Here is a 12,713-nt window from a genome sequence, read left to right as displayed (position 1 = left end):
AAAACATCATCCCATCAACATCATCTCATTGAAGGACAACAGCTGACGTCTGCGGACCTCCAAGGCTGCCCGTAGCTGCATTCTGTCCCCGCCTCCACCTAGGCCCCTTCCCCTTTATAGTCCTGTCCCTTGCACCTGCTGTAAGACAGGGTCTGAATGCTTGTAAGCACTCTGTCTTCTTGGGTGGCTGGCCTTCTCAATAAACACCTATAGGATTCAACCTGCCTTTGTTATTGGACACAGTGACAGGCAGCCTGAGCCCCACCAGGGTTTTCCAGACAACACAGGTGATGGTGGAAGTAAAGGAATATTGGAGTGAAGTCACCAGAGGGAGTTCACTAGAAAATTACAAGCAAGAGATTATGTGAGGTTTGCTTGAAGTAGAACTTAATAATTTTAGATACGGTAATCTCAAAATACCCTACTATCACGAGAAAGAGTGGATGAGGTAGAGTTGGAAGACAAAATCATCGAAGGTAAGGAATTGAGACCAAGAAGTAAGAATATTAAAAGCTTCACCAACATGCATCTTATTTTTCTTTGTTAATCCACATCTGAGGATATTTTTTCCATTGCTTCTCAGAGAGAGTGAAAGGAGGTTGGGGAAGAGAGAGAGAAACATCAATGTGAAAGAGTCACATCAACTGGTTGCTTCCTGCATGCACCCTGGCAGGGGCAGGGAGCAAACCTGCAACTTAGGTACAAGGCCTTGACCAGGAACAGAACCCTTCAGTCCCTGCGCTGACGCTCTAACTACTGAACAACACCAGCCAGAGCACCAAGGTGCATTTTAAAATCATCAAATATTACACACTACTCATGTTGTAGAGAATGATAGTTTGCTAAGAGCTAGAAGTTTTAAAGGCCGAGAAAATAGAATAGGAAAAGCAATATAACATGTTTTTCTAGGATGAGAAGGGTTTCTTTTTTCCTAGTAGTCCCATTTTCCTCTTCCTAGAGACATTTATTCCCACACATTTTTATAGTGTGTGTACATGTGTTTATACATGTACATACATACACCTGTGGAAACAAATGCCATTTTGTTTATTGTTAATTTTGTGCCTTTACATAAATATTATACTGTATTCTGCATAAATTTCAACAACTTAATTTTTTTCTACTTAATAAAAAACTTTTTTCAAGATAAAACCACCACTTATAATGCACAGTTCCTAACACTGTGAGTCCACCTCAAAAAAGGAAAAATGTTATCTTTAAACTATATTTACCTTGAAGCTTTCTACTAAGTTCAAGCTTCTCCTGTTCAAGGCGTTTGATCCTTCTTTCATAAGCTTCGGTGGCCAAGTTGTTGTCAAGAGTCCTCTGAACATTAGCATCAAGATCCAGGGACGTGGGAGCAGCTGTCACTCTTAAACAGCTCCGGTCAGAAAGAACACTGGAGAAAAGAAAACAAAGTGAGATCACACCGAACAACAACTCGGTAACCTTGTGAAACATGGATTTGAACATCTAGTTACAGTTAGCCGTCTAGAATGACCGTAAAACACTTTTTTTTGCAAAATCAGCATAAACAACTTTTTAGAAGCATTTTTAAAAATGAAAACTTAAATTGCCCAAATTACCCTGTATTTCTTTTAATAAACAAAAAATTATAAAATGACGTTTGCTGAAGGGTTATTGGTAGCTTGAAACGATGTAACCATCCATGTGAATTACTAGTCAAAAGCACCAACCATGGGCCCCTTCACTGGAATTGGGAATTCAAAGGTGAAATGCTTTCTTTAATGCAATGCAATTAGAAAAAAAAAAAAACGATTTGAAGTCCTGGACACGCAGCAGTGAGCAAAACAAAACTTGCCCAATGTGGAGCTTATATTCCAGGGACAAAAATAAACGGGTAAATAAGTAAAATATTCAGTACATTAGATCATGTTAAATGCTAAGGAGAAAACAAGAGCAGGAAGGGAAGAAATGAAGGTCTGAGCGGGAGAAAACAAAAATTTAGGTAAAGTGGTCAGGAAAGTCATCACTCAGAAAGTAACTCTGAATAAAGTTCAGAGAGAGAGAGAGGGACTCTAGGAATATTGGGAGAAGTATTCTAGGTACGTGGAATAGAAGAGCAAAAGCCCTGAAACAAGAGGATGACTGGCATGTTCCTGGGCCAGGAAGGAGACCTGTGTGGCTGGAGTGGAATGAGCAGGGGAATAGCAGGCGTAGACACAATCAGGTAAGATTTGGAGTTAAGATATAAAGTAACCAGAGGTGGGGACAGTCCTAAAGGGGGGAATGACATGTTCTGACTTAACTTTTAGCAGGACCACTCAGACAGGTTCAGAGAAAATAACAATCAAAGTTGTGAACATTTGAAGTAGGTGGTTAAGAGATTTTAAATAGAAGAGAGGAAAGAGGTCTCAGGCTGGAGGTACACAGTAGGAGCATCATAAGTACTTGAGAGAGTACCCAAGTATCAGTGGAAAAGATCCAAAGATGAAGCTATGGGACAAGGGGACTGAGAGGGTGTGGCCAGAAAGATAAGGACAAATCAGGCAAGTGCCCTGGAAGCTAAGAGAAGAGTGTGTTTTAATGGGAAGGAAACATGACAAATAAGATGAGACTGAGCAACTAAGACCAAGAAATTATCATTAGCCCGGCTGGTATGGCTCCGTGGTTGAGCTTCAAACCCTGACCAAGAGGCCCCGGTTCGATTCCCGGTCAGGGCACATGCCCGGGTTGCAGGCTCAATCCCCTAGTGGAGGGCGTGGAGGAGGCAGCTGATCAATGTTTCTCTCTCTATCCCTCTCCCTTCCTCTCTCTCTAAAATCAATAAAAACATATTTAAAAAAAAGAAATGATCATTAAATTTAGCAACATGGAGGTCGGTGGTGACATCAACAAAAGCAGCTTGCAAAGTTGATTGGGCTGGTGTCAGAAAGAATAGAATGAGAAAAAAAATCACAAAATATAGACAACAGCTGTAAGTAATTTTGCTATAATGTGGAGCTGAGAAATGGTTAGTGGCAGGGTAAAGAAAGTGGTATGAAGACACGTTACACTCTGCTTTAAGATGGGAGAGAAAACCTGCATGTCTATGGGCTCATGTGAATGCTCTGATCATGCCAATGACACAGAAAGGGAAAAACTTTTAACAGCAAGCAAGAGGGGACGGAAGGGACTCATGGTCCATGCCTAGAAAGAAGAATATAAGGGTCCAGAGGTATGTAGGTGGTAAATGTGATGGGAGCTACGGAAGTTATCTACTGTTCGCTTCAACCTCTTAGTCAAAGAGAAGAGAGATCGCCAGCTGAGAGTGCGGATGTCAGGGGTTTTAGAGGAACGTCTGCCATGTGAAATAGACACCTAAGGGAGTGGAAGAGGGGCTACTCTAGGGTAACACAGCACATGTGCCATGCAGTAAGAAGGGAGGTTGCCATGCAGCTGGAGGTTGGTAATCATGACCTTAAAGTGAGACCAGTAAGAATGGTCACAGATTTTTTTTCTGGACACTGAACTGCACAGGTACAGGTAGTAATAATGAATGTCAACTTAGCAAAATTAGTGTAACAAAATGAGATAATTAAGGAATTGAGGGAGCGTTTATAAGGGGTGATGATAATTATTGTCCTTGAAATGTAAACTGGGTAAGGAGTAAAAAGAAGATGCGAATGGAATGAGGGTCAGTGCAAAGATGGTCAGGATTAATGAGTTGAAAGTGCTGACTCTTGACACCTAGAGAAAATTTATTCAATAGCAAGGGGACTCCTCTAATTCCTGCCCCATTGTTAATAGTTAGATTTCTGGGCTAACTGTTCTATTATTTCTCCTCCAAAATGAGTTATGATTCTTCTATGTTCTTTTCCTTTTGAAATATTTAACTTATTCCAGCAGTAGCTTCACCATTTTTAAATTTTTCATTTACAAAGTTGTTTTATACATTATACATTTTTAAACAATTCATTTTAATTTGCTTTAAATTGTCCAAATTATGTTAACTTTTCAAACTTACCAGCTACTAGTATAGGTAAAACCAACGAATGGCAGGTGGTGGCCAGAAAATGCAGTGTGTGTTGGTGGGGGCATCGTTTCCTACAGGAGATAGAAACTTCTGGTAAGAAATAAAGAACTATGACCTGTAGGTTGGACTATAAATATTAACTGTCAATAGGCAATGTGTGACTGTTCAATTTAGAAACACTGAAAAGTTTGGAACAGATATTTAGGCGACATAATATTTAGACCAGCCGTGGGCAAACTACGGCCCACGGGCCGGATCCGGCCCGTTTGAAATGAATAAAACTAAAAAAAAAAAAAGACCGTACCCTTTTATGTAATGATGTTTAGTTTGAATTTATATTAGTTCACACAAACACTCCATCCATGCTTTTGTTCCGGCCCTCCGGTCCAGTTTAAGAACCCATTGTGGCCCTCGAGTCAAAAAGTTTGCCCACCCCTGATTTAGACCATAAACACTGCTATTGTAAAATTCTAGTAAAATGAAAATAAAGTCTGATATTGAATACAGTCATTTTTCATGAGGTCCATATTTGCAAATTTGCCTGGTCACTAAAATCTATCTGTAACCCAATCAATATTCGCAGCACTTTAGCACAGCGGTCGCCAACCTTTCGGACCTCACGGACCACCAGCTGGCGACCGCTGCTTTGGCAGACGTGTACGAGCAAAGGAAAGTCCAGGTTTCCCTACACGTACGTTCCCAGCTGGAACTGAACAAGGGATGCTCGCCTTCTCACTTCATCCCTCGGACTGTAAACAAGTGTTCTTTGCAGGGCCTAAGTGCACCATGCTTTTCACGTTTTTGTGCCTTTTATGGGTGCTTTTGCTGTTAAACTGGCCCCCAAGCATAGTACTCAAGTGCCGTCTTTTGTTCCTAAGCAAGAAGGCTGTGTGATGAGTCTCACCAAAAAATGTGTTAGATAAGCTTCGTTCAGACATGAGTTACAGAGCTGTTGGCTGTGAGTCCAGTGTTCATTAACCAACAATATCTACTAAATAAGGTTATCTTGAAATAGAAACGCACATAAAACGAGGTTATGTATTTATCAGTTGACGAAAATGTCGACCACAGGCTCACAGGAACCTAACCCTACCTTCCCCTAGGGGCAATGGCTCAACATTCACTATTAGAGTGTGTACAGCAACTTTACTGAACATAACTACTAAGTAATCAGAATTGATTTAATTAGGAATGACTCACAATTTCTGTTGGCAGTAAATATAGTTCCTGTGATAAAACACTGATGAGGAAAAGTCTATTTAATTCTTTTGTTGTGAGGCTGAGAAAGGCAAGTATAAGAGAGGTTCTTTTTTTTACTGAATTTATTGAGGTGACATTGGTTAATAAAGTTATATAGGCTTCAGGTGTGCAATTCTATAATCCATCCTCTGTATATTGTGTTGTGTGCTCACTACCCCAAGTCGAGTCTCCTATCACCGCTGACCCCCCATTACCTCCTCTATCCCCTACCCCCTTTCCACCTCTGATAATGACCATATTGTTGTCTGAAGTGTTTTTGTGTTTATTATTATTATTACTAGAGGCCCGGTGCACAAAATTCATGCACTGGGGGGGGGGGGGGCGGGGGGAGGGGTTCCCCCTTAGCCCAGCCTGCACCCTCTCCAATCAGGACCCCTCGGGGGATGTTTAGGATTGGGCCTAAACCGGCAGTCGGACATCCCTCCCACAATCCGGGGCTGCTGGCTCCCAACCGCTCGCCTGCCTGCCTGCTAGCCCCTAACCGCTTCTGCCTGCCAGCCTGATCACCCCTAACCACTCTCCTGCCAGCTTTATCAACGCCTAACTACTCCCTTGGTGGCCCGATCACCCCCAACTGCCCTCTCCTGCCATCTTGCGGCTGTGGGCACCACCATCTTTGAGAGCAGGGCAGTCAATTAGCATATTCCCTCCTTGTTGGCTGTGGGCGCGGCCATATTTGCGACGGTGTGGGGGTCAATGAGCATATTCCCTCTTTATTAGATATGATTCCCTTCACCTTTCCACCCAGCTCTCCAGTATTCCCCCACCCCCAACAACTGTCAGTCTGCTCTCTGTATCTATGAGTCTGTTTCTATTTTGTTTATTTCTTTAGTTTGTTCACTAGATTCCACATATAAGTGAAGTCATACAGAACTTGTCTTTCTCTTATCTGCCCTGAATATGGTACTTACTGAACAGTGTAAAGTGATATAAAATTAATATAAAAGTTCTTAGTGCAGAATTAAAACCATAAAAAATAATTGAATTAAAACGAAAAGTCAAATTAAAAAGGCTAAAAATGCAAAAAACAAATTTTATGTTCTTAGTTTTATAAATTCTAATTTGATAAAACATAATGGTTTAGGGCAGAGGTTGACAAACTATGCTGGCCAGTTTTAGTACTTCACACAGCTAAAAATGGTTGAGTATTTGACTAACCTGCTGGTCTGTCAGTAGCCTCAAACAGGGCTACAACCTCAGGACAGTAAGGCTGTAGGTTTCCTTTACCCATTCATTTCCTACCAAGTTTGCCGTTTCTAGTGGCAATACCACTGGGCATGGGTTATTTAGCTTCCAAATCCAGGCAGCCCCTGGACAGCAAAGCTGCTGGGTGTATAAGGAGCTGCAAGCTAGCAGCTCTCCTGCCCCACCCAAGCTGAGGTGGGGCGGGGGGTGGGGGGGGGGGGGGGGAGGCAGCTGTTTTTAACCAAGTTCAGTGGTTTTTCATGAATAGGTGCTTCTCAATTTATTTACCTTGGATTAATGTGTCAAGCCCAGAAATGGTTAACAATTTTATCTAATTTCACTGTGGATTTTAAGGAGAGATTTGAAATCATGAAGTTCACTTTTTTAAGCATCTAATTTGTCCTCTTCTTAGGAAACGTAAAGACATAACTAATCTAAGAAGTAAACCTTTGCATTTTGATTTTGCTCCTAGTCATGAATAACTATGTTGGCCTCAGTACACTCTCTTAATTTCTTGAATTTGTGAATAAATACTAGAAGCCACAACTATCTGACTGATCGCTGATAAGGTGGTCCATAAAGTTGCTTCATAACCACGTTAAAAAGAAACAGAGACAGATCTTCACAACGTCATACTCACCGAATTCTTTAAACAGTCATCATCCACGTCGAAGTTCGATGTGTCTGTTGGGCTGCTGACTTCTGGAATATAAGGTGCTTCACAGTTTTGAATATTGTCCCAATCAATTCCACTGAAAAATGGGTGTTTCTTAAAATCTTCTATTCCGTTTTGACCAAGTCGATGTTCTCTGCTGCAGATGAGCCTGCGAATAAGATCCTTGGCATTTTCAGACACATCTGCCAGCTGAGGTGGGAACTGAAACCTCTCCTAAACAGACAGTAATGGAAACACATTACAAATCACCATTTAACTTACTATAAGGAGGTAAACATTTATTTTCTTGAAAATACATTTTCTTTTCAAAATACCTATAAGGGTATACTGATACAAAGTACAGATACTGAGGAAAATATGGGAATAAATGAGAAAAGAATGTCTTCCTAAACAATTTTAATTTCATGTGTGACTGAGTCATACTGCACTGTAGTAAGAATAAATTAAATGCTAAAATACCTTAAACTGCTGTCAGAATCAAGAGAATTCATTAAAAACAGAATTTTCCTGGATATTTCAAGAGCACAAATGGCTCATACAAGTCACATACTAATGATTAATAATAATAAATATTTTTAAAATGGAACATGTACTTGACACAATTGAAAGTGCTTTCCTCATTTAACCCTCACAGCAACCCTCTAAGCCGTAGGGGGGTACGGGGAAAGTGCTACTATTGTCCTAATTTTTACAGAGGAGGAAACCAGGGCACAGAACTCAAGCAACTGGCTCAAGGCCACACGCTAGTAAATGGCAGAGCTGGGATTTGACCTGAAACTGTCTGGACTCCAGCATCTGTGCTCTTAACCATCATGTTATAGTACAATGACTCCCCTCTGAAATGCTTTCATGCTTTCTACAGCTCTGTAGCTATTCACTGTCATTCAACTCGTCACCACTATTTACCAGATTATCTTTGCAACCAGGTAGAAGAGCATAAATTCTATAAAACTGGTTTATAGATGTGCGAAGCAAATAATCATAAATGTGTCAGTAGAACCAAGTAAAAAGAATAATTTATATAGATTATATTCCAGAAGTTGTGGCTTCTAGTATTTATTCACACTCCCTTTATGGAATACTCCTAGTCACAATCCAAGGTTTTGCAATTGCTCACAATTTTCTGAGACCCATCAATCTACTTCCATTTAACTTGGTACTAAGTGGATTAAAGTTTTATTAATTCACTCCTGTTGTGCATCTGGATTATTTTCAATATTTGGTGATCATAAATAATAGAACAGGTATTCTGGTACATACACCTTTATTCTATTGAAGATTTCCTGAGGGTAGATTACTGCAGCCGAAGTTGCTCAATCAAAAGTTCCAAACATATAATCAACCAAAGACCTTTTATCCATAACCCATGGACACAGACAATAGGGTGGTGAAGGCCTGGGGCGGGGGCGGATTGGAGGAGGTCAATGGGGAAAAAGAGGACATCTGTAATTCTTTCAACAATAAAGGTTTTTTTTAAAAAGTCCCAACCATTTTTGAAGACTCTAGATGCAAACTTATAAACTTCTTGACGAAAAGGTTACATCAATGTATATTCCTATCAATAATGTCCATCTAGCCCAGCCGGCATGGCTCAGTGGTTGAGCGTTGACCTATGAACCAGGAAGTCATGGTTCAATTCCTGATCAGGGCACATGCCGGTTGTGAACTCAATCCCCAGTAGGGGGCGTGCAGGAGGCAGCCGATCAATGATTCTCATCACTGATGTTTCTATCTCTCCCTCTCCCTTCCTCTCTGAAATCAATAAAAATATAATTTAAAAAATAATGCCCAGCTCACTGGATTATTTATAGTACAAAGTACAATTTTTCTTTTAATCTTTATCAATTTGACAGGGGGGGAAAGTATCTTATTCTTATTTTTTTAAATATATTTTATTGATTTTTTACAGAGAGGAGGGGAGAGGAATAGAGAGTTAGAAACATCAATGAGAGAGAAACATCGATCAGCTGCCTCCTGCACACTCCACACTGAGGATGTGCCTGCAACCAAGGTACATGCCCTTGACCAGAATCGAACCTGGGACCCTTCAGTCCGCAGGCCGACGCTCTATCCACCGAGCCAAACCAGTTAGGGCTCTCATTCTTATTTTAATTTGCATGTGATTTATCACTGCAGTAGTAATGATTAAAAAATATCTGCTTATGATCTTTGTTATTCTACTAGAAGCCATTTAATTTCCTACTTATTACCTTCTCCTCTAATAAAATATAGTAGAGGATTAGAACCAATAATTTTATGTATAGTTAATGGACTTTGATTATTCATGTTTGTCATGTTCCCTATTAGCAGAGAAATTAGATCGTATACTGTTTTTAGAAAAATATTTTCTGTTTAAATATCACATTCAATTTATTATATATATTATTTACATCAATTTGAAAAATAGTGAAGTATACTAACTTTGTGATTCATGATTTTTCCATATGTCTCCACCAGAGATTCTGCATAAAACGGTGTTTCTCCATAAAGCATTTCATACATACAGACTCCCAAAGACCACCAGTCACACTCGGGTCCGTATCTGCCTTTTCCATCTTCCATGGCTTGAAGGATTTCAGGAGAGATATAATCTGGAGTGCCAACAGCCACTGAGGACTGAACCTGAAGAAATTCACACTTTTAGCAATCTACTATACTAGAAACAAATAATTTTGAAAGTATTTACATGTGTTTACACAATAGACAGTATCTCAAAACTATAATTTTGTCATTATCTGAATTTAGCTTCCTTGTACATATAAATTAAATTTTACATAATCTCTACACTAATAGTTCTTCAGATTTTATAATATTATAAAACCTTTATTACAGCTGTTACTGAATTGACACATTTAGGGTAACAATGGGATAAACACCACAGCCAGAAAATTCAATATTTAGTTTCAAACATTCTTTTTTTTTTAACAGGTATTTTTTTGCATTGGAAGAAATTCACAATTGATTCATATATACTTTTGTCTACCTGCCTTTGTTTCATCAGATATAGTTAGAACATTCTTATTATTGATAATCTGCCTAACATGTATACATAAAAAAATGTTTACAATTAGTTACCGGAGAAAACGGCTCAAAAACATTTGGCTGATACTTATCAGTAATCTGGAGATCATTTTTAAATGCCTTAATGAAAACCTAAGGAAATAAATTATAATGATGTCCTGCAAACTACTTAATTAAAAAATTACATAAAAGGAAAAATATATCCTTCAAAAAATAAAGTTCCGATAGAGAAAAATAGTTGGACATATAATTAAGGCAAGTTAGATGTAAATTAGAAAGTGATAGCTAAAAATGATCCTGGGAACAATTTTGTAAGAAGCTTTCAATTAAAAGAAAATTGGTTCCTTATAAGATTTAAAAGAAATTATCAAAAAATGAACATTCTCAAGGCAGAATTCTGGTTAACATTCTGAGTTTCCTGGACTAAATCACCAGTCTTAGTAATCATTAGAATAGACTATCTCTGGCAATACTAAGATTAAGTAATTTGAAAACTCCTCCCTTCCAAACTCTTAAAAATACTAGATAAAATGTAACAACCTTTAAAAATAAACATATACATAAGCGTTTAAAAAAAGAACTCTTTGGAGCCAGAAATTGAGAAATGGTGGAGAACCTGGGGTGGTAAGCATTAAAGCAGGAGGGGGGTTGGGGAGCTGTTAGTTTTCACTTTCTATTACTTGGATTTTAACGTGAGGACAAAGGAAAGGCGTTGAGCATGCATGAGGTTTGCAGTGAGAGGTTGCCCATGTAACCTTTACCCTGGAGAGTACACTGTAAACAAAAAGCTGAATTTCAAACTCTGCCACTCAGCAGAGAAGATAAGACTTTCTGCCCATCTTGATTGCAGCTGACGTGTGAAGAAACTTCCGCCTCCAGAAGTCCATAACCTTACTTAGGTCACATGGTCCCACCGCCTGGCATTTTGGTTCACAAAGCTTCCGTGGTCCAGACGTTCTCAAGCCAACAAACTGGCAAAACTATTGGCACCAGATTAGGTGCCCCAGAAAGCCTGGCATAACAAACTTAAAACTACTCCGGAGGCACATGCTCACAGGTGGTCACACAGAATTCTCACACATAAACGCCCACCGAAGAAGAGCTGCCAACCCAATCACATAACCTAAATGAGTAATATCCCATTACAAGCAAGTCAGAAATCTGACCAATACACTTAGACTCCTAACAAGTATCAGTTCCACTTCATGAAATATTTTTAACTTTCTGACATTTTATTTTTTAATCAAAAGCATAAGAACAAAATGATGAAAAAAAATCAAATCAAATAGAAGTCCTAGAAATAAAAGTCGTCAAAATAAAAAATACAGTAAATATGTGAAAGATATGAAAAGATAAATAAAACCAGATACACTTCTATGTACACTGCAGTTAAAAACTACAGAGCACCAAAAACTAAGAGATTAAAAACATTAAAGAATAAAGAAAGATTACCTAGCAAGGAATGAGAATTAAACTGACAGCTGAATTATTAATGCTAACGTAGCCGTCAGAAGAAAATGGAACTGTTTCTTCAAAGTGACGAGACAAAATAATTGCCAAAATTATATTCCTTACCTATCTACATTATGATACAAGAATGAGGGTTAAATAAAGACATTTTCACACAAAGACTGGGTGAACTACCACATGTAGACCCTTTCAGATAAACAGAAGCACTAAAGAACATACTTCATTAAATAAGAAATTTAACCCAGAAGGAAGATGTGATACCAGAAGTAATGGTGAACAAAGACATTAGTTAACTTTGTAACTTTTACAATTAGCAAAATTGTGAACAAAGTTATTAGTGATGAGGAAGAAAAGGAGTAAAGGAAAAAGAGGAGGAGGAGGAAGTGGAGGAGCAGCAGAAGGAAAAGAAGGTGGCAGAGGAGGAGGAAACTACTTGAACACTGAAAAGTGAGGTGAGCTCTAGCTGGCTTGGCTCAGTGGATAGAGCGTCGGCCTGTGGACTGAGGTGTCCCGGGTTCGATTCCAGCCAAGGACACATGCCTGAGTTGTGGGCTCAATCCCCGGTGGGGGGTGTGCAGGAGGCAGCCAATCAGTGATTCTCTCTCATCATTGATGTTTCTATCTCTCCTTCTCCCTTCCTCTCTGAAATCAATAAGAAATATATTTTAAAAAAAAAAAAAAAAAAGAAAAGAAAAGTGAGGTGAAACCAAAATCCTAGAAACAAGAACCTGTCACTAAGGGTACAATTAGGATTGAAATGGTCTAAGTTTCTTGAAGTGGTCTAAATTTTTATGTTATTACACATTATCTTTATTTACTTTTTAATTATTATTTTTAATTGTGGTAAAAAACTCATACCATAAAACTTACCATCATAACCATTTCCAAGTGTACAGTTCAGTGGCATTAAGTACATTTACACTGTTGTGCACTTATCACTAACATCCATCTCTAGAACTGTTCATCGTTCAAAACTGAAACTGTACCCATTCCTTGGCTATCTACACTAATAAAAGAGAAAAATGGTAATTGGCGTACGACCGCTACCCTTCTGATTGGCTAATCAGCGTATCCTTATGCAAATTAACTGTCAGCCAAGATGGCGGCCGGCAGCCAGGCAGCTGG

General features: G+C 39.0%; 1 protein-coding gene across 11 annotated transcripts in view; it reads right to left on the bottom strand.

The window, feature by feature from the left end:
- The window catches only part of CDC42BPA (CDC42 binding protein kinase alpha), a 189,121-nt gene that overhangs the window by 89,251 nt on the left and 87,157 nt on the right, over positions 1-12,713 (bottom strand). For all 11 annotated transcript variants that reach the window (XM_070401243.1, XM_070401236.1, XM_070401237.1 and 8 more), the window contains exons 7-10: positions 9,519-9,719; positions 7,062-7,310; positions 3,968-4,047; positions 1,233-1,399 (exon numbers count right to left, since the gene is read on the bottom strand). In XM_070401243.1, the coding sequence (XP_070257344.1) occupies positions 1,233-1,399; positions 3,968-4,047; positions 7,062-7,310; positions 9,519-9,719 (697 nt within the window). The remainder of the gene's footprint in view (positions 1-1,232; positions 1,400-3,967; positions 4,048-7,061; positions 7,311-9,518; positions 9,720-12,713) is intronic.

The sequence above is a fragment of the Myotis yumanensis genome, unplaced genomic scaffold, assembly GCF_028538775.1.
Source record: "Myotis yumanensis isolate MYYU_CA2020_CCGP unplaced genomic scaffold, mMyoYum1.0.hap1 SCAF_22, whole genome shotgun sequence".
Classification (NCBI taxonomy): domain Eukaryota; kingdom Metazoa; phylum Chordata; class Mammalia; order Chiroptera; family Vespertilionidae; genus Myotis; species Myotis yumanensis.
Note: the sequence above shows the minus strand (reverse complement) of the source record. Positions and strands in the feature narration are given on the sequence as shown.